This window comes from Phascolarctos cinereus, unplaced genomic scaffold (assembly GCF_003287225.1).
Source record: "Phascolarctos cinereus isolate Bilbo 61053 unplaced genomic scaffold, phaCin_HiC Scaffold_2;HRSCAF=192, whole genome shotgun sequence".
NCBI lineage: Eukaryota > Metazoa > Chordata > Mammalia > Diprotodontia > Phascolarctidae > Phascolarctos > Phascolarctos cinereus.
Window position 1 is genome coordinate 206,043,794 of NW_027555625.1, and position 27,196 is coordinate 206,070,989.

General features: G+C 41.5%; 1 protein-coding gene across 1 annotated transcript in view; it reads right to left on the reverse strand.

Annotated features, from left to right (window-relative positions):
- CDH13 (cadherin 13) overlaps positions 1-26,968 on the reverse strand; it is a 1,264,852-nt gene extending 1,237,884 nt beyond the window's left edge. Inside the window, exon 1 of the mRNA XM_020992657.2 lies at positions 26,818-26,968. Within this exon, the coding sequence (XP_020848316.1) occupies positions 26,818-26,862 (45 nt within the window). The 5' untranslated portion in view covers positions 26,863-26,968. The remainder of the gene's footprint in view (positions 1-26,817) is intronic.
- Positions 26,969-27,196: the final 228 nt, after the last annotated feature.

Sequence of the window (27,196 nt, forward strand, 5' to 3'; positions counted from 1 at the left end):
AATGTCCTTCAGAGGATTGGAGAGCTGCACTAATTCATGTCAATGGAGTCACACATTATTAACACCTAGTCTTAATTTCCGAAAGCTTTGTAGTGAAATCTATCCTGGGTCCACAGAGCAAAAGAAAGATACCACATCTCTGAATACAGAAAGAAGAGCTGTGTGGGAAGTATATGACAGATAGGATAGTTGCTCCATTCAACTCGAAGTCCTTTCAACCTTCCCTGACTCCCTAATACAATGCAGGAGGTCTTGTTGCATACCCATCCCAATAGGAATGAAAAAATATGCTTTATTATTTACTTTTTAAAAAGATGCTCCTTCTGAGATCCAATCCCACTTACATGCAGCTACATAAGGGTGTGACTGGGTAGGGGATAAAGGTCATTGCATGAATTCCAGGAGTGAGTGTCTCAACTGACTTCAATCCTTGCCAGCTCCATCTTTAAGAGGCAGAATTGTTAAAGGAAACAACACTAATCTGGGAATTGGGAGTTCTGGATTTGATTCCAGGTTTCTCCACTAACTCACTATGCAATATTGAACCAGTTTTTCTCCCTCCCTGATGTTGTTTTCTGCTCTTTAAAATGAAGGAACTAGGCTAAATGAACTCTAAAGGTTTTTCCAGTTCTATGGTCTATGATCCTATAATAAGCCTTCTTGAGAGAATTTCAGAAATTCTTCCCTGTATTTGGATATGAGGGAAGACTAGTATTCCCCCTCTGCATTCTGGAAAGTTTTCTGCCTTGTGTAAACAGAATAGTATAAATGTTAAAGGAGAAAATGCAAATAACCAAGAAGGCAGAGGAGACTGAAACAAGGTCTTATCAATCAATCAGTCTACAAGCTTTTATTAAACACCTACTATAGCCCAGGTTTGGGCAGCTAGGTGGCTCAGTGGCTAGATTCCTGGGCCTTGAGTCGGGAAGACCTGAGTTCAAATTTGGTCTCAGACACTCAATAGATATGTGACCTTGGGCAAGTCACCAAATCTATTTACCTCAGTTTCCTCATCTGTAAAATGAGCTGGAGGAGGAAATGCAAATCACTCCAGCGTCTTTGCCAAGAAAACCTCATATGGGGCCACAAAGAGTCAAACACAATTGAAAAATGACTGAACAACAAATGGGCCAAGTACAGTTGGAGATACTGGAAATACAGAGATAAAAATAACATTATCCCTGACCTCAAGAGCCTTAATTCTATTGAAGATAGAATTCAGATGGGGTATTCACTTAGTCAAGAAACATTTATTAAATGTTTGCTGTATTAAAAATTGTGCAAAGGTCTGAGAATACAAAGAGAAAAAAGAAATAGTCTCTGTCCTCCAGCACTGCGCTTGCACATGTATACATACATAACAATATACATTCATATAATATAGTAGCATAAAATGTAGTGTGTAATATCCTATATATATATATATATGTGCGTGTGTGTGTGTGTGTGTGTGTGTGTGTGTATGTGCATATATATTTAAAATCTCCTTCCATCCTCAGTGTGAAACTAATAGTATGGGTATTTTTATCCCTAAGATTAGGAAGCTGAGGCTCAGAAGGGTTAAGGGACTTGTCCAAGGTCATGCAACACGTTACTGGTAGAGCTGGGAATCAGGTCCAGATTTTGTGATTCTATGTCTAATGTTCTTTCTGCTCTTTCTCATTTCATCAATATAAACATAGAGCTACTTTTCTTCTTTCTTTTTTGATGGTGGGGAAGAATACAGGGAGAGGGTCCAGACCTATAATTTCATCTTCATGGGGAACTCCAAGTGTGAACAATCCTTTCACTTATTTAGAGCAGTGATTCCTCTGTAATTTAGTCTTAAATGTTTGGCAGAGGGTAGGGGGAGGTCAAGTGCCTTGACCATTGCCAAGCATGCAGTATGTATCAGAGACAGGACTTCAACACACATCTTCCAGACTCCCAGATTAGCTCTCTCTATATTATATCATGCCATCTCTTCCATATACTTCTAGGAAAACTTACCCTGATTGGGATCTCAGGTACACTACTACTTCCACTGGTGTATGCAGAAAGCTAGGACTAGGGAAACATGAATGCTCCAGCCCATGTGAGAAGAGTTGGGCCTGGTTCATTGGATCACCATCCTCTACTGCCCTCTGGGGTGAATGTCAGACTGAGCCAAACGTTCCTGCCAAAGTCCTTTTCAAAGGCTGCTGCTCTTATACCAATTATCTCTAGTGCCCAATTGTTCCAGACCCATTTTTTCCTCTGGGTTTGAGTCAATAAGGGTTTCATTTCTAATGGTCCCATAAACTGTCAATACTGCCACAATAGTCAACAGCCAAGAGTAGAAATAGCTACATCCACTGCCAACCAGCTAAGGTCAAAGGTAAATTCCAGAATTAACTATATCCTTGCTGTCCAACATGGGAATCATGCTGCCCATCTCCCTTCACTGATTTGTTTTTAAGGGGTACACTGTCTACAATAGCTCAGAGAAAATTTCAGTGGCATTCTGTATACTTTTTGGCCTTTGCTGCTTCAGGCATTTCAAAGAGCCATCCACTCTCCATCCTCCAAATTCCCAGGCAGTGTCTCCACACAGTCTATGATCAGATCTAGCCCTGTTGACTTCCATTTCTTGCCCACTTGAATAGGTGCTGGTAATATAGAGAGAGCAATATCTGCTGAGACATAGAGTTGGGGATAAATTCAGACGGTGATTCCCACCAAACATCACTGTCTGTTGCTGAGTCCCTCAAGGCCTCAGACAGTCCTGAACCAGTTCTTGTTTGCTGTACCTGCCTCAAGGGCACATACTTCACATGCAAGGATTAATTTTTTACCCTCTGCAAAATCATCCCCATGCCTGTGTCAAGGTCTGCCCGGGAACCCTTCCCATGCCATTTATGTGATCACAAAACACAGGAAAGGCAAGTTGGACAATTTAAAATGCAGCCTTCTGGAAGCCAAACATGTATCCAGGCAATTATGAGGACATTTGCATAAAACAGAGTAGAGAAAAGTGCCAGACCATTCTGTGTAGTCATAACAATGTGAGCTTTTTTTTTCCCCCTCACAGCCAATTGTCAGTAGAAATTGCAAACAGCAAATTTGCTATTTGCAGAGGCTGAACTTCCCAGGCTCTAAATGGTTAGGGTAATAAGGCTTACGGTCTTCCTAAAGCTGAGGCTATAGAGCTGAGACCCATGCAAGCATCAATTATGTGCACATAAAACTTTCTGCAATGGGAAAGGGTATTCAGTTCACTGGGCTCGGGAAGGCTTCATAGGTCATCATTCACCCTTCAGGATTCTTCCTGTACCCTTCATTCACTTCCTTATTCCAAAAGCAACTTGCAGTACTGTTGTTGGGTTGTCGTTGTTGTTGTTGTCGTTGTTGTTGTTGTTGGTCAATTTGCTCTATGAATTTGATTTTATGAACACCTTCTGTTTATTGACTCTTTGGCCGAAAAAAAAAAAAAGCTTACCCCAGCTTACCTTATTTATGGCAACTTGCTGAAGCCATAAAAAGCAGACTAAGCTATATTGCCCTAGCATACCCACAAATATATGCCGTTTGCAAAAAAAAAAATCATTGTCTGTTTAAGCTCTTTTCCCAAAGGACAGTGAAGGCTAGGGATGAATATGGGAGGCACTGCTTTATAATATTAATATGCCTTACTTACACCTGTTCAAAGGTAGCTTATGCTGATGATTGCTATTTTCCAAACTAATTTTGCCACAGAACATTTTGGGACTTGGAATGGATTTTTGGAACTGATTGATGCTGGTCTAAGGGATAAAGTGTTGTGTTGTGCTTGTCTGTGTGTGTGTGTGTGTGTGTGTGTGTGTGTGTGTGTGTGTGTGTAAACATTCTATACATACTTCTCACTCTCGAGTATACATGCATTTATGTACCAATCGGAAAACATAAGGTAAATTTTAGAAAAGTAAGCCTATTTTTACAGTGAAAGATTGTCACAAGTATTAATTATTTTGATTTGTTTTTCTTTCAGTCAGGGGTGGGGAACCTGCAGCCTCGAGGCCACATGTGGTCCTCTAGGTCCTAAAGTACGGCCCTGTTACTTAACTGTCACAGAATATGAAGTTTTGATTCAGTCAAAGTGCCACACTTGAGGACCTAGAGGGTCACACATGGTTTTGAGGCCTCAGGTTCCCCATTCCTGGTCTAGACCTTCATTGGTATAAACAACTTCAGGTAAGAAAACTTCCTCTGCTAATGAGGACTAGAAATGGCTGTGGCACGTGTGGTCTTAGAGAGTTGCCTGACCCACTAAGAAGTGAAATGACTTTCTTAGGGGCCCAGAGCCTATATGTGATAGAGGTATAACTTCAACCCAAGCCTTCCCAATGGAGACAAGCCACATAGCCACTATGCGTCTTTACTCTTTTTTGATACATCATTTTGTATTCAATATTTTAGAAAGACACTGTTGGCATCAAGAATTTCCCCATAGAATTCAAATTTTCATATTTACAGGGAACAGTTGAGGAAATGGCTAACCATTCACTGAAGAAATTTCCTTGGCACCTATTCTGTCCCTAGTACAATGACAGTGACTCAAAGTTCACTATGGATATTCTTATCATTAAATAAGCCTTTCCTCAGGTCTCCTTCTTGGCCTTTCTGTAGCTTTTGACACTGATGACCAATCCTGCCTTGAAATTTTCTCCTCCCTCGACTTTTATGATATTGAAGGACCATAATTTTCATATTCTTTCTATGATTGTTCTTACTCTGACTTTTTGAATAGTTTTTTAAAATTTTTTTTCTGTACTTCAAAATGCAGAAAGCTTTCAAGACCCAGTCCTTCACATCTCACATGTACATTCACAGAACTCCTCCATGCTCATAGCATCATAGGCCAATTAGGTGGTACAGGGAACAGAGCACTGGACCTGGAACCAGAAAGACCTAAGTCTGAGTCTTGCCTCAAACGCTTACTAGTTGTATGACCCTGGACAAATCATTTAATCTCTGTCTGCCTCAGTTTTCTAATCTATAAAATAAAGATAACAATTGCACCTACTTCCCAGGGTTGTTGTGAGGATCAAATGAGATAATATATGTAAAGTGTCATCCAAACCTTAAAGCAGTATAAAAATGCTTAGTAGTAGTAGTAGTAGTAGTAGTAGTAGTTTTAATTTATGAGGTGTTCAGGAGGATTAGCACCTCTGGTGTGAGGATGTGTCAAGCCCTTTTCAGGGCTTTTTATCACCTTTGGCATCCGTCTGATTTACCCAACTCTCATCTGTGGCTCCAAGAAGCTGTAACGTGCACAGCAGCCACAGCCAGCAAACCATCTCAACAGATGGGCTGAACCAAGTTGAGGATAACTGCCAAGTCTCAAACCTGTTGGTGAGTTTGGGGGATGTCTATTCCAGCATGTGAAAACTTCACCTGGATTTGTTCCAACAGCCATGAAGATGGCCAAAGCAGGCATTTATGGAGTGCTTAAAGCTTGGTCAGGTAGCAAAGACTCCAAGGTCATCCAAGGCATCCTGAGCCTTGGCTAGTCATCTTGACTTTTGTCTTGCCACTGGTCTTCAGTGACTTGGGAAGAGAGAGTGAGGCTGACAACTTTGTATAACTCTGCCTCACTTAAATCCAATTCACATTCAAGTCAAGATGTTACCCGTGATGTCATTGATCCTCTTCAAAAATAAAGGACAAACAACACCATTATTATTATTTTATGCCACTCCTACCAATGCTATTAATAGAATAGGGATAAGGACTGCATCTGTGATTTCATCAGCAAAGAGAATTTACAGATGTGCCAACTCTTTCTAACAATGTTAGACTTCTCTGCAACTTTTAGTCCTAGAGTTGCCTATATAACTGAGATAGTAAATGACTTGTATAGCATCACTCAGATGCTATGTCAGAAGGAGAACCATGCTCATATAACCAATCAGTCTCCCAACCAAATCCTAGTCCTATAAGCCTGCAAGTCTTCTAGTTATCAACTTAAGTTCAGAGCCAGTGTAAGCCATAACAAGCTAGCTCTATATCTCATCTCACCCATTTCTGTCAATGATACCGCCATTATTCCACTCACCCAGTCTTAAAGTCCTGGAGTTGTTTTTGCTCTCTCTTCCTTTCTCTATCTCAATCACCAACTCCTGTTCATTTATTAAATAGCCTAAAGATATGTTCCTTTCTCACTTAATCAGCAGAATATTGCAGTGTTTTAGGAAATGTTCATCTCCCTTCCTTTGTTCTCATTCAACTCATCTTCCATGCCACCATCAGATGATTCTCCCTAAAACATTTTATCACATTCCACCCTCCAATATCTCCCTCTTCCTTATAACATCAAACCTAGAATACTTATCTATTTTCCATTATTCTACCATATGAACCATGTTTTGTTGTTCTTGTTCAATCATTTCAGTTATGTCCAACTCTTCATGACTCCATGTGGTTTTCTTGGCAGAGATACTAGAATGGTTTGCCATTTCCTTTTTCAGTTTATTTTACAAATCAGAAACTGAGGAAAAAGAGAGTTGTTATGTGATTTTCCCAGGGTTCCACAGCTAGTAAGTGTCTGAGGCAAGATTTGAACTTAAGAAGATGAGTCTTCCTGACTCCAGGTCCTGTACTCTATGCACTGCACTACCTGGATGCCCCTATAAACCGTGTATTCTAAAATAAAAACAATAATTGAAATTGAGAAGATAACACATTCTTTTGTCCAAGGTCATTCTCCCTACTGGCCCCAAACAAATGCTCCTTCCTGTCTCCCTATTTTCATTCATGACCTACTGCATCATTTTCACCTCTGGAAACCTCAGGAATGAAGCCCTTCCCATCACTTAGTCTAAAGCCCTCCTCCCATTTACCACCCAGGAGCCTGAATTCAGTGAACATTCATTCGTATCTATGCACTGTTAGAATCATTACTTATTAAAAACCCAATTATAACAGCTACCCCCCAGGAATTGTACACAGAGGAAATTGCTGCCTTCTAGGAGATTACAATCCAAGACACACAAGTCTGTAATGTACAGGGGAACCCTGAGCTACTAAAAATCCCCATGTGTTTATTGCAGTATTTATATTATCTAATATTATTAATATTAAATAATGTATTTATTATTTAAGTTTAAATTAAATTAAATTAAAATGCAATATTATTTAATATTTTTAATATATTTATATTACAGGAATTGTTTTAATGAATTTGAAATTTAAACATGTAACAGAGGGTTAGGTCAAGTCACAAATGAAGAGGCATTGGGGGTTAGGAGCAGAAAGACTTTGACTAGATTGGGAGCAGGAAGTAAAAAGAGGGAGCCCATCAATCAATCAATGAGCACTTATTAAGTGCCTACTATGTGCCAGGCATTATAGATGCACAGAAAAGCAAAAGACCATTGCTGATATCAAGGAGTTCAAAGCCTAATGGACTCTAAGGCCCCTTCTGAAAATCTACAGATATCACATCCATCTCTGTCACTTGCTTTTTGGTATGTGATGCTTTTATGTTCAAATACTCTACTTAACTCCCTCCTCCCTCAAGTGAGAAGAGGACACAAAGCTTAGAATGAGACAATCACCTTCTTGCCTCACTGAAAGACAAGACCAGGGGTTGGGAACCTGCAAGGCACATGTGGCCTCGAGGCTGCAGATTGGACAAGACTGAGCATGTCCCAAAGTTTGATGTATTATGCCATTTTGCTGGAGAACCAGCTTGGCTTAGTAGATTAGGAGTCAGGAGTCTGGAGTCAATCAACAGGTATTTAAGACCAGGGTTCAAATGTCGACTCAGATACCTATCAGCTGTGTGACCTTGATCAAAATTCAAGACATTTAACCCTTCTCAGTCTCAGTTTTCTCATCTGTAAATAAGGATGACAGTGGCATCTACATCATAGAGTTGTTGTGAGGCTCAAAAGAGTTCATCCATAAAAAGAGCTTTGCAAACCTTAAAGGGTCATATACATGTGAAGCGGCATGGCAGCAGTCTGGTAGTATGGTGTCTGAGCTTAAACTTCCTCATCTCCTTATGTGATATTCATCCCCCAGGAGAATGTAAATTCTTTGAGGTCAGGGACTGTTTTCCATTTCTGTATTCCCAACCACGTAGTCCCTGGCTTAAAGAATGATTGTTGATTACTTGATTTTGTCTTTGTTTCCAAAGTACTGAAAAGCAGCATAGAATAGTGAATAAGAACACAGCCTTCAAGTCAGAAAGGCCTACATTCAAGTCTTGCCTTTGAAACACAGAGCTGTGTGACTTTGATTGAGTCATTTAACTTCTCAGTAGTCCTGGCCAATCCCTAAATAAAAACTACAGAACATATACAGTTTAAAGGGAGCTTCCAAACTAGGACCACCCTGTGCCAAGAACATTACTGGTTTGCCCTCACTGTTGTTGTTGTTGTTCAGTTGTGCCCACCTCTTTGTGACCCCATGGACAACACTGCCCATGGGGTTTTCTCGGCAAAGATACTGGAATAATTTGCCATTTTCTTCTCCAGTGGATTAAGGCAAACAGAGGTTAAGTGACTTGCCTAGGATCACACAGCTAGTAAGTTTCTGAGGCTGGATTTGAGCTCAGGTCTTCCTGACTTGAGGCCTAGCACTCTATCCACTGAGCCTTCTAGCTGCTTCTTGCCCCAAATACTAGCAAAAAAAAAAAAATCCTCCAGCATATAGTACAGTGTCTTATATTTATATGGTAGGTTCTTGAGAAATGTTTGTTGAATTACATTTAATCACTTTTTTTTCCTCAGTGCTTTTCAAAGGAGAAAAAATTATATATATATGTATATATATATATGTATATATATATATGTATATATATATGTATGTATGTATGTATGTGTGTGTGTATGTGTATATATATATATGAATAAAACACATGGGCTATGGTAAAAGAATCATTGAGAGACATAGTGTATCAGAATGAGTCACTGCCTCTTGATTCCACAAGGCCTGTGTGGTCAGGCGTTCAGCTCACCAACTCTGTGACAAGCTCAGTGACACCTTTTGACTACAAGAAGAGATAGGACTGGCATCCAAGAGACTGCTTCTTTCCTGACAGATTTTCTCTCTACTTGGCTATCAGATTCCTTCACTGCACGAGGAGAGATGTGCCAAACTTCAGTCCTGATTTTGATAAGTCCTTCCGACAAATCTGGCATCAGCTACAGTGCAATGACAATTAGCATGTTAATTAAGGCTTTCCCCCCCTTAAATTTGGCCCTATCCTAGATCTCTTTCCAATTTTAAAATCCAGCTCTCTAGCTCCATCTTATGCCATTCTCCTGATCCCTTCTAGGATATAAGACCAAAGGTACATTGAGGTACATAAAATGAAAAACCATTAGCTCAAAGATGTTTCTTAGGCATAGAGCAGGGCAAACAAACAAAAAAATGTAACTATATATGTGTGTGTATATGTGTTTATGTATATGTATATGTATATATATATATATATATATATTTATATATATATACGTATAATCAGCTATAAGGCTCAGTGGATAGAGTGCTGGGTGTGGAGTCAGGAAGATCTGAGTTCAAAGCCAGCCTTATAAGCTATGTGACCCTGGACAAGTCATTTAACCTCTGTTTTCCTTAATCCACTGGAGAATCTTTGTCAAAAAAACTCATGGAGTCATGAAGAGCTGAACACAACTGAACAACAACTATATAGACATAGAAATGTTACATAGTATGTGAATATATATATAATAACATATACTATATATGCACATACCGAGTGATATATAGTATGTATTGTATAGTTATATATATGCATATACCATTGTATAATATGTATAAACATTCTGCATATGTGTGTATGTGTGTGTGTGTGTGTGTGCTCCTGCTCATGCACATACCCACACACAAAGAAGGTACTCAGGCACTCCACTGGAGACCTCCCTCCAGGATGATATCTGTCTATTAATCATAAGGCTTTGCACCTCATTATTTAGCCAGTTCTGAATCTCCCTAATTGTTTTGTCATCAAGCCCACTCTGTTGCATAATGACTAAAGGGAGCAATGAGAAACATTAACAAATGGTTTGCTGAAATCTAGGCAAACTGTTCGTGAGACTCCCCTCATCGACCATTTTAATAACCATGTCCAAAAAGGGAAGGGAGAGGGAGGAAAGGTAAATGATTTCATGTATTTACACAGGCATGATCTGTTTTTGATGATGGGCTCTGAATGTCCCCACTTCCTTTTCCAGCAGCACAGACACCATTGCTTTAATTCTGAACTCTAGAAGGTTTGTCAGAAAATGTAGTAAAGATCACTGGCCTATAGTCAGAAGAATCTGCTTGTTTTTTTCCCCCTCCCTTAAAAACCTGCTTGGCTCCCGTCCTGAGACCCCTCTCCTCATCATATTTTTTCAAAGATTAGTAACAGCAGCCCGGTAATCACATCCACAAGTCCTTTCTGTGCCCTGGGATGTAGTTCATCCAGGCCATGTTTGGCTCTTAGAATTTATAAACCTCCCAAATGGAGTACAGCCAAATCTCTCTCTCTCCTCTCTCTCTCTCTCTCTCTCTCTCTCTCTCTCTCTCTCTCTCTCTCTCTCTCTCTCTCTCTCTCTCTCTCAAAAGCAACACCAGTGACTTTTAACCCCAGCTCCTCACCCCTCCCTCCCTGGTTGTCCAGTTTTTGTTTTTGTTTTTTGTCCTTATCCACTTACCCATCCACCCACTCTTGCTAAAGTCCTCTAGACTCACAGGTTTTCTTGGGGACCTTAGCAATGATCACCAGGAGTTTGAAAGAAGCAGCAGGGACTGTGCTAAATCTGTAAAGTTCCTCCCCCCCAACCCCGCCCGGGAACTGAAAACATTTCTGATCCTCAGCTTTGTGTCTGCGAAATGGGGGGGAGGAACAAAACCAAAACCAAAAACTCTTCCTCTTCCTTCTCCCCAGGCCCCAGTTCCTAATCCTAGGCTGTGCCCCAGTGGGTGGTCACAGGAAGGGGGCTCCACCTCGGAGCATAGCTGTAGGCCTGGGAGTTGCTGGAAGCCGAATTCTATAGACTCCTGGCAAGACTACAAACTTGCTGCTTGCTGCCTTCCCTGCCTCCCTGTCCAGAGCTTGGGGAGCAGGACTCTGGAGAAGCAGGGCTCCGCATAGCTGAAAACAGAGGCACAGCCTTCACCAATTTAAACACCTAAAGGATGTATGCAGGCTTCACGCCAGCCCAGGAATCGTGCCCTGCGGATCTGGGCGCCAGCTCTTCTCATAGGGATCTCTCAGAGATCGTAAAACTCCCCTTCATTCTACACAGAAGGCAGCCTGAGTGTGGAAGGGTTTCTCTCCTCCTCTTCGCTTCTGAGCTCTTAGCCATCCTTCAGCTAGCCCAGGTCCCACTTCCTCCAGCCCTTCTTGGTCGCTCCCTTCTCTGAGTTCCTCGGAATCTCAAATACACACCCTTCAATCCATACTTAAATGTCTTTCTCGAATGGTTTTATGGTTAGCCAAGTTTTAAACTAACCAGTAACCTCCTTAAAGGCAAAGAATCATGTATTAGACTCCTTTGAGTGCACAGGCACTCACACGCACACACATACACACACACACACACACACACACACTACACAACACAGAACAAATGGTAAATGTACAGTAAAGTCTTGTTGATTTATGGATGAATTGCAGAACCTCAGGGCAATTCCTTGCATGAGGTAGAGACCTTGGGTAAAGAAGGTGGAGGAGGAGTGGGGGAGGGGGAGAAGTAACCCAATCTCAAAGCAAGAAATTATTCTAATACTGTACTATAATGAGGAAACATGGGAAGTACACATAAAATAAAAATTCCAGTTGAAGTACATGTGTATCTAAACATATATACATACAACAAATCCATAGGTGCAAAACTACAATAAAAGTAAAAACAGAATGAAACCAATTGCTCCCCAGTTCATGAGGGAAGTTGCCCCTATAGGAAAGGGAAAGATCTACATGTACACAGGAGAATATAAGGAATAGTCCCACGCCCTGATTGCCTAAATTTTGAATGTTTTGGTCTCTGCCTCAAACTCCTCCAAACTATGGGCAGATAATCACTTGACCTCACCTTTCACGAGAATCTTAACTGGGGCAAGAGACCAGGGGCTTTGCCACAGGGATCTGGATTATACAGATATTTCACAACTGTTTGCCTCTCCCACAGCAATACTATACTCCAACCCTGACTTGCTGTGAGCATCCTTTGTGGTACCTATCCAAGGTGAAGAAATTCCTTGGGGTCAGTTTCCTACCACAAAACCCTGGATCTAACATTGGCTGGGAAATAGACATAGGGATCTTGCTGGAGCTGACATCAGCTTAGCCTTTTGCCAGCTTTGGTATCAGGTTTGGCATTCTCTGTTGGGACTCTGGCCCTCTTGCTGGGAGGACACTGTGTCCACATCTTGATTCCAAAGAACAGTTATTCCATGATAACCAGTGTCCAAGCCTTTCGTGCTTGGGTTTCTACCTCTATCTCTACTGTCATAGTTCTCTAAGTGCCAAACTCTCTCTGCCTGCACATGCTCTTCTTTGCCAATTTCAATTTTCCTGGGCTCCCAGTGACCATTCTACCCAATATGTTCTGAAATTTGGACCCTGAGGTCTGACTCATATTCAGAATATGCTTCCCTTTTTGAGTACCCCCCCAACTCACATGAATTCCCAGACCTCCAACCCGGACTACTTCCTTGGATTCTGTGGTTTGTCTGCCTCTCCCAAGCTATTGGGGTGTTCTTATACACCCCAATGCTTTCTCACCATCTAGCTGTGCCCTTCAACTTGCTCAAAACCCTGAGCTCTGCCAGACTCCATCAGTCTGAATCAACCCCTAGACCTGTGTCCATCTTACCCATACCAAAACTTCTATTCCATCACTGTCCCAGTCCCCACACAGATATTTTCCCTATTAGCATTTACAGCTGTGTGACAGGGTGAGAAGACAAGAAGTAATGCTGCTGCTGCTGCTGCTGCCGCTGGTAGCTAGCAAGACTTTAAGGCTGGCACAGCACTTTACATATCTTATCCCACTTTATCCTCACAACAACCCTAAGAGGTAAGGGCTATTCGAATCCCCATTTTACTGATGAAGCACCTGAATCACAGAGAGGCAAAGTGACTTGCTCATGTAGAGCAGCTAGTAAGTGTCTGAGGCTAGATTTGAACTCGGGACATTCTGACTCCAAATCCAATGTTCTATTGGTGGCAGCACCATAAGCAAAGGTGTTTAGGTGAGAGGAGGTGAATAGACTTGTCAACATTACCTCACTTTGCCCTGGTCCTTCAGTCTTGGTATCCCCATCTATAGAGTGAGGCAGATTGAATTAAATCTCCAAGATGTCTTTCAGCTCTAACAATCTGAGTCTGACTTCTAGCCTTTTGTTTTTGTCTCTGAACACAGAAATCACCAGCAGAGCAATGCTGAGGATTAATAACAACCTTCTAATTTACCACACCTTGACATTTAATTGTGGCTGGATAGACTAGCTGCTGATCAATAAAAGCCCCAAAGGAAGGGGACTCTTATTATAATGTGGCTATTACGCAGGACACAGTTCTAGCAGAGTAGAGAGCTTAGGGGATATCAGTGTTTTGGCAGTCATTTTTATCCTTAGGCAAAGATAAAAACCTTGTGTGTCCTAAAAGTGCCTTTATTAAATCATCTTCTGTTCTGTGAACTTTGCTTCTTACTGGGATAGCTGGTGATATTTTTAACTTGGAAAAGAGAGCTTTTAGTCAGTTATCACTGCTTTTCCTGGAGAAAAGAGGGAAAGTTAGTATGGCGCTCTTCTTCTATGCCATCTATGTTCACCACTGGGCTGATAGAGTATGGCTATGAGGTTGCTGAAGGTTCTGAAACCTTTTCAAAGGGTTCACCTCTGAGTCCAGAACTCCAGGGGGATACCTATTGTCACTCCATAGCCCTTGATCCCTGCCTAGGCTATCCTGAGCACTTAGCTAGCTGTGTCCAGAGACAACCAGGAGACCTGCCAGGAATCTTGTGCCTACAGGTACGTTGGTAGGAGGACTGGGAGATACACCACCAAAGGGCTAACAATTGACGCTCTATCCAAAGAAGGAGTGCTAACAGAAACGCTGAAGATGCTCTGTGCTCTAGGTCTCCTGTTCATTCTCTGGTTAAAAGCCAGGCCCCTGAAGGCAACACAATTACTTTGGGCTTATGAGCTTTTGAAGCCCGACATCAGGAAACAGGAGAGAAGGGAAGAGCCTAGATCTACCTGATTAAAGAGAAGGAATAACAGAGGGAAAAGAATCGTTACCTGGCTTTTTTGTTGCCTTATCAAGAAGCCAAACTAACAGTAAAGTAAATAAACAGGAAAGAAAATTGAAGTACACTTTTTCACACTTTTAATAAAACAAAGACATTTTCATTCAATAAAAATTCAATTTGACAGACACTGATCAAATGACTAATAAGTGTAAGGCACTGTGCTATGTTTGGGGATTTAAAAAAAAAAACACCAAAAAACAGAAATGAACCAGTCTCTACCTTTAGAGAGCTTATATTCTATGAGAGAGTGGGGGAATACTATCTGGGTACATGTAAATTTAAAGAACATAGTTCAGTAGAAAAGATGCTGGATTTGGAGTCAATTTAACTCCCAGGCATAGGTCAAATACTAGCCCTGCCTCTCTCATTTACCTGTATGACCTTAGGCAAGGCATTTAAAGTCTCTGGCCCTCAGTTTCTTCATTTGGAAAATAAAGGGCTTGTAAAATGGTTTACAACATATAAAGTTCCTTCTAGATCTAGATTTATGATGTTAATTAGCACAAAGTAGCTTCAAAGACAGGGAATTAAGGTCGGGGGTTCGAGGAACAGGAATGGGAAAGGTTTTATGAAGTTTACCTTCTACTGGAAGAAAACAACCAATACACAGATAAAAGTAAAGATAAAAAATTTCTCAACCAAATTAGTTCAAACCACTTTAATACATTTCAATAAGTTCAAAACATTTTAAACTGGTTACGCCCAGTTCACACTTAAACTAAACCAGTTCTGACCAGTTCCAACCAGTTCAAACTGGCTTGAACACTTCTGTCTGAACTAGTTCTGACCAGTTTAAACTGGTTCAAATTGGTTTAAATCTGGTTCAATCCAACCAGTTTCAAGTGGTTAGGTACTTCAGCAATTAGGTAACCAGGTACTGAGTCAATTATACTTTAGCACTTCCTAACTAAGTAACTAAAGCCTAAGGGTTTAGGTACTTAATTCCCTAAATACCTTTGTGCATGATTACCTAAATACCTAATTATCCAAGGGCATAAATACCTAGGTCCCTGGTCTTGTATATGCAAACAAGATATAGCCTGGATAAATTGGGGGTAGTCTCATAGGGGAGGAACTAAGATTATGGGGGATTGCAAAAGACTGCTTTCAGAAATAAAATGGGACTTTAGCTGAGTCTTAAAGGAAGCAGGGAAGCTAGGAGGGAGAGATGATTAGGAAGAACATTCCACATCTGGAGGAGAGTCAGTGAAAATATTTGGAGTAAGAAGGTGGAATTTCATGTTCAAAGAGTAACAAGGAATCCAGTGTCATGGGATCATAGAGTAAGTGGAGGGAAATATGGCATGAAAAGCCTGGAAAGGCAGGAAGAGGTTAGGTTATAAAAGGCATTAACAGCCAAACAGGTTTCATATTTGATCCCAGAAATGATAGAGAGCCGTGGGAGTTTATTAAAGGAGGATGGTGGTGATATGATTAGATTTGCCCATTAGGTGAGAAACTTGAGTCAATGAGACCCATGAGCACCTGCAATACTCCAGGTGTAAGGCGATGATTAGACTTGCTCTGTGGTGTCAGAGGAGAGAAGGGAACATTCCCAGAGATGTTATAGATATAGAGATGATAGGACTTGATAATTGATTGTATATTGGGTAGATGAGAGAAATTGAGGAATCAGGGATGACAGCCTAATTGACTGGGAGGCTCAACAATAATGTGGAAGCTAGGATGATGGTAGGGTTTGAGGGGAAAGATGAGTTCAGTTTTGAACATGTAGGGTTTATTATGCCTATTGGACATCCAGCTCAAAATATCCAATAGATATTTGAAGATGTGAGACTGGAAGTCATGAGAGAGGCTAGGGCAGGACAAGCAGACCTAAGGGTTATCTAATAGAGCTGATAAATGTAACTACAGAAGCTGATGAGATCACCAAGTGAAATAGTAGAGAAGAGAGTCCAGAAAAAAGTCTTGGGGGACACTTAGGGTTAGTGAGCAGGATGTGGATGAAGATCCAGCAATGAAGACAAAGAAGGAGTTATAAAACAAGTAGGATAACCAGGAGAGAGCAGGGACACAAAAACCTGAAGAAAAGAGAGAATAAAGGAGAAGAGGGTGAGCCACGGTGTCTTTGGATGGGGATGAAGAAGGCATGGGGATAGGTATAGTATAAAGAAGTAGAATGTAAAGGGCAGTAGCCTGAAAGTCAGTAAGCCTTTATTAAGCACCATACACGGCAGGCACAGTGTTAAGCACTCAGAACACATATACAAAGCCAAAAAAAAGGATCCAAGCCTCAGAGACAGTAGAATTGGGCTCTTCTTTCAAGTCTGCTTTTCTTTAGTTATACAACTTTCAGAAAGTTGGTTTGCCTCTCTCTGGGCTTCAGTTTTCACCACCAGAAACAACGAGCTCTATTTGATGGATTATCTCTGATTTTCCTCCCAGCTCTCCCACCCTAGATTATTTTACATGAGACCAAGAAATTTTTTTCTTCCTTCATCTCTGTCTGAACTCACTATGAAAAAGAGGATCAGCAATGGACTATTTACAGATTTGGATCCGGGAAGCCATATTCCCATCACTGGCTTTCTTTTGGCTTTTCCTGGGGGGTTGAAATAAACTTTGTTACTCACATCCTGTGCTGGCTCAGAGGCAGCAGGGCTGTTCTCCCTGAAACAGCTGCTGCTTTCCATCCCAAATACACCTGTCATTCAACAGCGGGTGGCAGGATTTTTTTTTTTTTGCTCCTTTATTTTGTAGATTTTGAAAAATGATTTGGTGTAGTCTGAAATGGAACATGACATGTCCAAATGTTTCTTTTGCTGATACTAATTTTCTGGGATTTAAACAAGATTGGGCTCCAGGGTAACAATTAGAAGCTAGGAAACAAGCAAATGACTGTTTGAACCATTATGCACAAGAGGCAAGTACAGTGTAGCAGCAAGGATACTGATCTTGGAGTCAGGATGACTGGGTTCAAATCCTGGTTCTGCCACTTATTACCTGTTTGTTGTTGGACAATGAAAATCAATTGACTTCCCCTCTCAGTCTCAGTTTCCTCATTTGATGATCTCTGCCTTGTGCCCTTGCCTAAAAGGTGCTGGGGAGGGGAGAGGAAGGAGAGTGGGATTATGAAGATTGAATAGAATTATGGGTGTCAAAGTGTTTGTAAACTATGTCTTTGTAAATATAAAGTATTCTGTAAACTATAAAGATATGATTTTTCTAGTATTACTATAGATATTTATTCCAAATGCTTTCAACTGTATGAAATCTTCCCTGGTCCCTCCACAGTCAGAAATCATATTTCATTCTTGAGCACCTCAGATTGGGAGGAAGAGTGATGCAGTGGAAAGAGTGCTGATTTTTAGTCATAGGATTTTACATTAGGCAAGTTACTTAATCTCTCTGGGCCTCAGTTTCTCACTTGTAAAATGAAAGGGGTTGATTAGCTGACCTCTAGGTCCTTCCAACTTTAAATCTATATATTTAAATAGTACTTTCTTTTTCTTGCACTTATGCTTCTACCTGTTCAATTTAATGAACATTTATTAAATGCCTACTATGAGAGAGAGAGAGCGAGAGAGAGAGAGAGAGAAAGAAGAGAAGGAGGAAGAGGAGGAAGGAGGAGGAAGAAAGAAAAGAAAGAAAGGAAGGAAGGAAGGAAGGAAGGAAGGAAGGAAGGAAGGAAGGAAGGAAGGAAGGAAGGAAGGAAGGAAGGAAAAAGAAGAAAGGCTGCTGACCTCCAAGAGCTTAAATTCTACTGTTGTGTGGAGGTTGAGGAAACATTCTATTACACATTATACTTCTTTGTGTTATCTTTTATTTATCCTTCTCCCTCACCTCAGATATTCAATTGGTTTCTTACCTTTGTTGAGATTTCAGCTCTACATTCTTTCTGGTATTTGCCCCATCCCCTCTATTTCCACTATGACACTCTAGTAAAGGTGGCCTTGACCACCATTAGTGCTGCTAATAAACTGGTCTTTTATGTAAAGATCTGGTCCTGCCACTTTTGTGCTCAAAAATATTTATTTACTCCCTATTACCCACATAATAAAATTGAAATTTCATTGCCTAGGTTTCCAGGCTGTCTCCATCCTGGCCCCAACTATCTTTTTTGCCTTCTCTCCCATCCCTCCCTGATGCTAATCACTCCAAGCAATGTGGACTCTCTACATTCCCCTGGAAAATGTTCGGTGCTTCCCTTCTGTCACTTTGCTAGCATCCTTCCCTCTCCCTGAGCCAAAACAACAGGTAGAAAGTTTCACAAATCATCAATCAACAATAACGTATTAAGCACCTGACATGTGGTAGACATTGCGCCTACTCTAGGGATAGTCCCTGTCCTCAAGGTGCTTACATTCTAGCAGAGGAGACAACATGGTCATGTAGAGGTATTTGCAAGACACATACTAAAGAAATATAATGTAACCTTCTGAGGAGAAGTTACTAGCTGCTAGGGGAGACCAGGAAAAGATTCCACTTAGCAAACTGGGAACTTAACAACCAATTGACTTTTGTAGGTAGAGCAGTGGACTGCTGGATCTGGCGTCAAGAAGACCTGAGTTTAAATGTGGCCTTAGACGGTTACTAGTTGTGTGTCCCTGAGCAAGTCACCTAACCTCCACTTCTTCATCTGTAAATGGGAAGAATAATGGCACCTGTGTCCCAAAGTTGTGAGGATGAAATGAGATAATATTTGTAAAGTACTTAATACAGTGCCTGGCACATAGTAGGTATTATATAAATGCTGTTTCTTGTTGTTCTCATTGCTCGGACTGGGTTATGACTTTGGCAACAGAACCATTCTCCAAAGCATCTTGACTCATTTTTAGTCTTCTTCCTCCTTTCTACCTACTGAATTTTTATCAATCCTTTAAATCAGAATTAAAATACTATCTTGTCTAAGAAGCCTTTACTGATTCTGATAATGGCCTTGGCTCTTCAGACCTAGGACCTCTCGTAGCATTTTGATTAGACCCTCTCTGACACACTTGTCATATAGTACAGTTTAAATATCATTATTGGTATATTTACAGTGCCGTGCACATATTACACATTTAATAAATGTTTTACATTGCTTCATTTGTTCATGTGTCATATATGGCTAAGAACTTCCTGAAGGCAAGGATCTTCCTTTTCTAAATCTTATCTTACCTAGCACTTAGCTTTGCACACAGGCAATCAATCAATCAACATTTACTAAGCACACAGGTGCCAAATATATGCTTGAAGAGTTGAATTTTGTATGTGTCACATCCACTTTACCATACTATAAGTTCCTGGATCGTTGCCTTGTCATGGCAGAGGGGCTTATGTAGCTCAATGAAACTATGAGCTATGCCATGCAGGGCTACCCAAGATAGACTGGTCATGGTGGAGAGTTCTAACAAAAGGTGATGTACTAGAGAAGGAAATGGCAAACCACTCCAATATCTTTGCCAAGAAAGCCCCAATAACAGGGGCCTGGTTGTTATGGTCAAGGCGGTCACAAAGAGTCAGACATAACTGAACAGTAACAAACAACAAGTTCTTTGAATACAACAACAATTTCTTGTATATCAGAGAATCATAAAACATAAAATAATGGTTCTTGTATGTAAAGGGACCTAAGAAGACTCGTTCAGCCTCACACATGAGGAACATAAGACTCAGAGAGCTCAAGTGATTAGTTAATAGCTAGTAAAGTGCTTTATAAGTACTAACTCATTTTATCTTCACAACAACCCTGGGATGGAGGTGTTCTTGTTATCCCCAGTTTACAGAAGAGAAAACAAAGGCAGAAAGAAGTTAAGTGACTTGCCCAGATTCACGCAGCTAGTCAATGTATGAGGCAGGACTTGACCCACATCTTCCTGACTCCAAGTCCAGTGCTCAATTCACTGACCAAGGTCACACAAGTAGAAAGAGAAAGAGCCATATTTGAGCCAAAGTCCTGTGATTTCCTATTCAGTTCTCAGTCCAAAGTATCATATTGCCTCACATTCTCAATGTCTGACTCAGTGCTCTACACAGTCAATGATTGATAAATAGTTGTCATATGAAATTAAATTAAAAAGAGAAACAGTAATAGGAGGCCTTGTTGATAGTAAATGGCATTCATTATGTGTTTATGCACAGAATGTGACATTTTTCAGCATTGGCACCCCACTTTTAAAAGTGTTCCCTTGCAGTCTCAGGGCACAATGATATGTGAAGGGCAGGGTTAACTTACCTCCACTTTGGGCAGTCACCAAAATTGACTTCTATCTAGGCATGGGGTTATGCCAGATCTAGGGCAACTCAGAAAAACACAAATAAAACAGACCTCATAGAGTTTAGCCATCAAATAACTGATCTCCAAATAATTGTTTACTTTATCCTGTTGTCAATCTGAGTCAACTGGGAAGATTGAAAAGTAATCATACCGTGGCCTGGTGATTTGGTTTACTTTAAGGATACATTTATCAAACAAGAATTAGTGATTCTTCTTCTTGGCCATCTAGGCCTAGGGTTATTTTTCACTTCAATCTAAAAATGCTCCCTTTCTGTCCTGGGTAGAAGGATTACTAATTCCCTTCCACAAGAACAGATGAATGATACCCTTTGACCTAGCAATACCACTTCTAGGGTTGCATCCCAAAGAGATCATAAAAATGGGAAAAGGACCCACATGTACAAAAAGATCATTAGCAGTTCTTTTTGCGGTGGCCAAGAATTGGAGAATGGGATGCCTATCAATTGAGGAATCAATTTGTGGTATATAAACATAATGGAATGCTATTATGCTATAAGAAATGAGGAGGAGGTAGACTTCAGAAAAACCTGGAAGGACTTAAATAAACTGATGCTGAGTGAAGTGAGCAGAACCAGGAGAACACTGTACACAGTTAACAGCCACATTGTGTGATGACTGATTCTGATAGACTTAGCTCTTCACAGCAATACAAGGATCTAAGACAACTCCAAAAGACTCATGATGGAAAATCTACATCCAGAGAAAGAACTATGGAGTCTGAATGCAGATGGAAGAATACTATTTGCTTTCTCTTTCTTTTATTTTGTTTTGTTTCTTCTTTCTTCTGGTTCCTCCCATTTGTTCTAATTCTTCTTTACAACATGACTAATGTGAAAATATGTTTAATAAGAATGTATATGTAAAGCCTATATCAGATTTGGGGAGGGGGGAGGGGAGGGAGGGGGGAAAATTTAAAACTCAAAAGCTTATGAAATTGAATGTTGAAAACTAAAAATAAATAAATTTTAAAAAGAATAGATGAATGAGTGAATGAAAAACCGTTTATGAAGTCATTACTAAGTGCTAGGCACAGTGCTAAGTGCTAAGCATTGGGGTTATAAATAGAAAAAGTGCTGACCTCAAGGAACTTGCTTTCAGATAAAAGACAAAATATATGAGAGAGTGGGGCCCAGTGAGGGGTGTTTTGGTCAAGAATATCAGAAGAGTGATAAATGGAGTCATGGAGCAATGAACTGACATGTTCTTTCCGGGAAAGGTAATGTTAATTTAATTATTTTTATCCAAAATATGTACTTGAAATAAAGACCTGAAGAAGGCATGGCAAAAATAGCATGAGGTTCTAGGTTGGAGGAGAAATTATTGAAAGTAGGGCAATAAGATGCCTAGTGACCCAAGGCAAATCTAGAATGTTGGATTGGAGGTAGAGGCTAGAGCTCAGAAGCATAGTGTGAAGATGATGTAAAGAAAGGAAGGGAGTCTTAGAAACACTTTGAATGAAGTTGTGATGTGATGAAATCCCAGGTGTCTTAAAGCTTGGGTCAGTCACACTATCTATAACTTGTTGAGCCAGTTCTAGATGTGATGTAGACAGGCTATGATTAATTGCATTGACAGAGACTTCTTATCCATCTCTAACTGGCATACCTAGATATTGCCCCCTAGGAAAATTTTAACAGTGCAAAAAGGACTAAATTCATTCACTTCTGTGGAAAATCAATTATAGTACCATAAGCCAATGGTGGAAGTGACCTTACAGGCCAACACCCTCATTTTACAGATAAGGAAACTGAGGCCTAGAGAAGGGAAAAGATTCGTGACAGTTCACACCTGTGCAAATGCAAAAACTAAGCCATCTGACTCCAAATACATGTCCTTTCTAACCCTTTCTCTTTGAAAGAAAGACAAAAATCTCCACTCTGGCAAAATGGGCTATTATTTTTTGTCTTGTTTTGGGCACCATGCAGACAAAAATAACTGAATTATCGACCTTTTTTTTCCACTTCCCTACTGGATACCATTATAGTCGTATGGACATAGCCAATGACTCAATATAATATGTGGTTGCATAATGAGCAGGATTCTTTCCTATCACAGGAGCAAAAGGTGTTCCTGGCTTTGGGGACATCTGGTGCAATTTATTTTTCTGCTCTCTTATGTTTTCAGCTGTGTCTCTTTTAGGTCAAGACCAAAGTAAGGAATGAAGTGTATTGTGTGAGGAAGGTCAGAGATCCCCCGGCCTCTGGACTTTAGTGAGCTCAGGCTCTTCCTTCAACTTTTTTTTTTTCTGGAGCTGCTCCGAACAATGAGTCTGATTATTGTGGAACTGCTTAAACCTAAGTCGTTTCAAAACTCAGTTTCTGATGGAACATCAGTGTTTATGCTGTGAATGGAGCCCTCTTCTGGAGAAACTTTTCAACAGGTAATATAACAAGGTTTTCATGGTTTGCTGCCTTTTTTTTCCCCCAGAACAGAATAACTTGGTAATCCAGGTGTCACTGGAGTAAATCAACCAGGAATTGATTCTCCATGATATGCCTTCTCTCTTATCTTTCACTAACTAGGCTATTAATTGAACTCACAAAGGAATTTGATTTTCCTTAAAAATCACTGGTATTCTCTTGAACAGAGCCAAGCACTCCTGCAGGTGATAAACTTCAGAATAATTGCCATGATTTCCAGAGCTTCCCTCTGGCTTTTTCAGGGAAATTACTTGCTGAGCGCATCGGTCCTATGAAGTTTCTCTGCATGATACGCTGTGACATGCATAAGCCACTTAGACCTTCCTTTTCAGAACTCTTGAAGGCTGAGGAATAAATGAATGTATGTGTATGCGTGGGTGCGTGGGTGTGTGTGTGGGTGTGTGACAGAAAGATAGATAAAAGGAAAGAGGCAGAAGGAGAGAGAGGAGACAGAGAGAGAGAGAGAGAGAGAGAGAGAGAGAGAGAGAGAGAGAGAGAGAGAGAGAGAGAGAGAGAGAGAGTAAGCAATGTCTTTTGCACAAGATAATTTAATATATGAGATCACAAATGACAGAGAGCACACATTAGATCCCTTGGGCAGGCAGTATGCTAGAGTGTTCCAGACCCTTCTTACGTGCATGAGTTCCATAGAAAGGCAGAGATTCAGGAACTTCAGCTTTTAGCTGGGTCTGCCATTCTAAACTGGCCCTCCCTGGTTAGTGTCCTGCTCCCTCACAAGGGTTTCTGTGAGCTGTCATATTCAAACAGCCACTATAATCTTTTTTTGCTAGAAAATCAAAGTTCAGGCTGGAAGAGAATCCCTGCTTTAAATGCAAACCTCAGAACCTACTGGAATGTTTCAAACAGCTCCCAAGTGACTATTCCCAAGAACCTGTAGCCACTCCCTGAAAGCCTAATTCCTGAGAGATTACTCACTAACGGTCCAAACTTTTTGTTAGTTTTAGTGATTTTACACATGGCAACAATAAAAAAGAAAACAACCCAATATTTATTAGAGACTTTGTACCAAATGCCCATCTTGATAATTTTCATGTTTGTTCCTCCTTATCTAACAAAATCCGTGCTTCCACCTGAATACATCCCCTCTCCCCAAACACTCCACTGCAGCCCAGACATGACTGTTTCCTCCTTGTGCTGACTTCCAGCCATTGTTGCCCTGAATTACATTCATCTTCCACCTCCCAACAAGCATAATACAATCTTGTGCACAACACCATGGCCAATGAGCTCACAGAGATTGATTGCTTCCAAAGGCGGGCACCAGGGGATTATGAAAGGACCACTGCAACTGCTATGGAAAAAACACACACACACACACGCTTAAGCCCCACCAAGGCCAAGTGACTCATTTTCTTTATTACATTGTTTTTCCTTTGCCTGTGTGTGTGTGTGTGTGTGTGTGTGTGTGTCTGTGTGTGTGTGTGTGTGTGTGCAAGCACACTATTTTTTTTTCTTTCTCTTCTTGAGGAAAGTTTTCCCTTGTTGAGTCAGATGGCACATTTCGGCTGCAAAAGTTACCACTCCCTTCCCTCTGACACATTCCAACTCTCTATTTTAACCCTTTGGCATTTGAGTTCCCAAATGAATAAATAAATAAATAAGTTTTATTGCAAGGGGGCAACATCAGTAGTACCATGGCACCACAAATCCATCACGATAAAGAAGGGAAATGGACACCGCCATCAAGCCCAGGGCTCCGGGATATTGAAGGTATCTCTTTTAAACATCCTCACTCCCAGCTACTCTTCAAGCTGTCATCTGTGAAGCTATTGGCCTGTCAAGCTGTTCCCAGGCATCCTCCTGATGGGCTCCTCTGTCATCTGGCTTTTACTGTTTCTAGAGAGGTAAAACTTTTGACAGGACCTGAATCAAGGAATTCAGCATTGATGTTTTAAACCACTCAGTGGTGGGAATGACCAACATTGAATGGAGGGGACATCATTTGAGACCAAGTCTTGGGGCCTCATAAGTAGGCCCAGCCCCACATGGGGCAAGTACCAGGTTGTGGAAGCTTGAGGCCCCCAGTTCAGCTCCACGGGCTTCTAGGAACAACAGATATCTGGAGCCAGTCAGCTTCCAGTAGCCCTAGCTTCTGATCCAGCCGCCTAGGTAGAACTTAAGCCCAACTGGCCATAGGTAAGCATTGAACATGGCTCTGAGCCAATGGGCTCCCAGTCCCACTCCAGGTAATGGGCACACAGCCACCAAAGGGCTAAGGCACCAAACCATTCATAAGACGAATTGAGCACCTAGACTACTGGCTCTTTCCCCACTTGCCTGCATCAAGAGAGCAACACAGCCCTGCTCAAGAGGTGCTGATTCTATTCCAGCCCTCCAGGTTCAGCTACCTTTGACAGCTTTATTCTCTTCCCCAGCTTTCCTGCACTCACTAGCAATCCCAGTTGTTCAATTAGAGTCGGGGCCAGAAGCTTGGCTCCCCCAGCCTCTGATTTTCAGCTCCTCAGGACACAGTCTCACTTATCCCCTCCCACCTCCTAGCTCACTCAGCACCCTGCCCCTGCCAGGTCCTCCTACTGGCATGTATGAATGCAGGCAGACAGGAGATTCCTTACTATCTTAGCCAACATCCTAGGCCTCAGTAATCACCTGTCCACTGCCACTCAACTTGAATCTCCCATTGGCTGTGACCCTAGGCAGACCTGGCTAACCATGTGCCCTGCAGCCCTAAGTAGAGGGTTTCTCCTGTCTGCTCTAATCCTGGTTCCCTCTGTCTGCTCCTATTCAGCTTGCCAACCAACTATTGTGCCCTTGGGTTCAGAAGTACTGCTATCATAGCATAACTTCACAAGGTCCCTACTCCATATTTTGAAAACTACAGAAAGTGATTTCTGAGACTACACTGGCACCAGTAAATCCTGATAAAGCCTCCCACCTAGTTTCTCTCAACAGTCCCAGCACTCTAAGGGTTAACAGAACAGCTGAGGCCCTGGGATGGGGAGGGAGGGGAGGTATTAACTTTTCCATCACTCAGTGCCCAAATTGCCGGGCTTGGATTCTTCCCTCCAGAGTTTTCAGATGCAAAGGATATGGAAGGTGCAAGAGGGTTAGCTTTCCGGCAGCATAGGCAGGGTGTAGCCGACCTAAGGGCTCCCTCCAAAGGAACCTCCCGGGCTGGAGCCCATCAGCCACAAGAAGACCACCACCAGGGAGGAAGCAGGGGGAGCCCGGAGGAGCTCCCAGCCCTCTTCCCTCCTGACTGACAGCAACAGCAGAAACTGCAGCAGCCGGCTTCTGGGTCTGGGTGCATTTTCCTGTTTTCCAGCAAAAGGGAATCTAGAATAAGCTAACATGGGTACAGATACCCCCAAGCAAGTCAATAATCCTGGAAAGACTCCTCCCCACTTCCTATCTGGGGAAAGAATAAGAAAGCTCCTGAACCCACTGACAAAGGCATGGGAGAGAGGACTCCAATTAGTCCCTGCTGCTTTAAGAAGCTGGACGTGGAGAAAAACCAACAATCTTTTTTTAACCCAGCCCAAGATCCACCAAATCAAATCAAAGTCGCACCACTTAGGTACATCAAAGAATAGCAAGGCAGCTTACGAGGTACTCCAGACTTCCCTTGCCTGTCGTCCCCTTCTCTGGTCACACACCACACACACACACACACACACACACACACACACACACACACAGAGTAAATAACAATCCATAACAATCCAGTGGTGTATACCCTGGAAAGCCACCGCTCCACCATTCCAGGCTCTCACTATATTTCAGAACCCCACAGAAGCTGAGCAAGACTACCTGCATCGCAAGCACTTCTAGATTAAAAAAAAAAATACTGATGGGGAAGGGAGAGAGTGGATATCAGGACTCCAGAGCTAACCACGGTCTGCCTTACCTGGAACAGCAAAAAGGACAGGGTGAGCTGAGTTCTCTGCTGCATTTTGCCAGACTAGAAGCAAACGGCGGCTCTTTCATTCATGCGCCCGGCTGCACTGAGCATATTTTCGCTGTGAAACAGCCTTTGAGAAGAGACTCTGCTTTGAGAGCCAGCCAACTTCCCAAATAGATCAGCAGCATCATCACGAAAGCATTGGATAGAGGCTGATGACCAGAACCAATGGCTTTACAAGGTGATTTCTTCATAAGGCTTCCTCATTTTGCATCGCAGATATCGGGCGGGCACCTCTCACAAACACAACCCTTGCAAAATAAAGCATTTGCCTTTAGAGTGTTTAGTTTCAGACATAACAAATCATGCTTATGGAACTCAATAG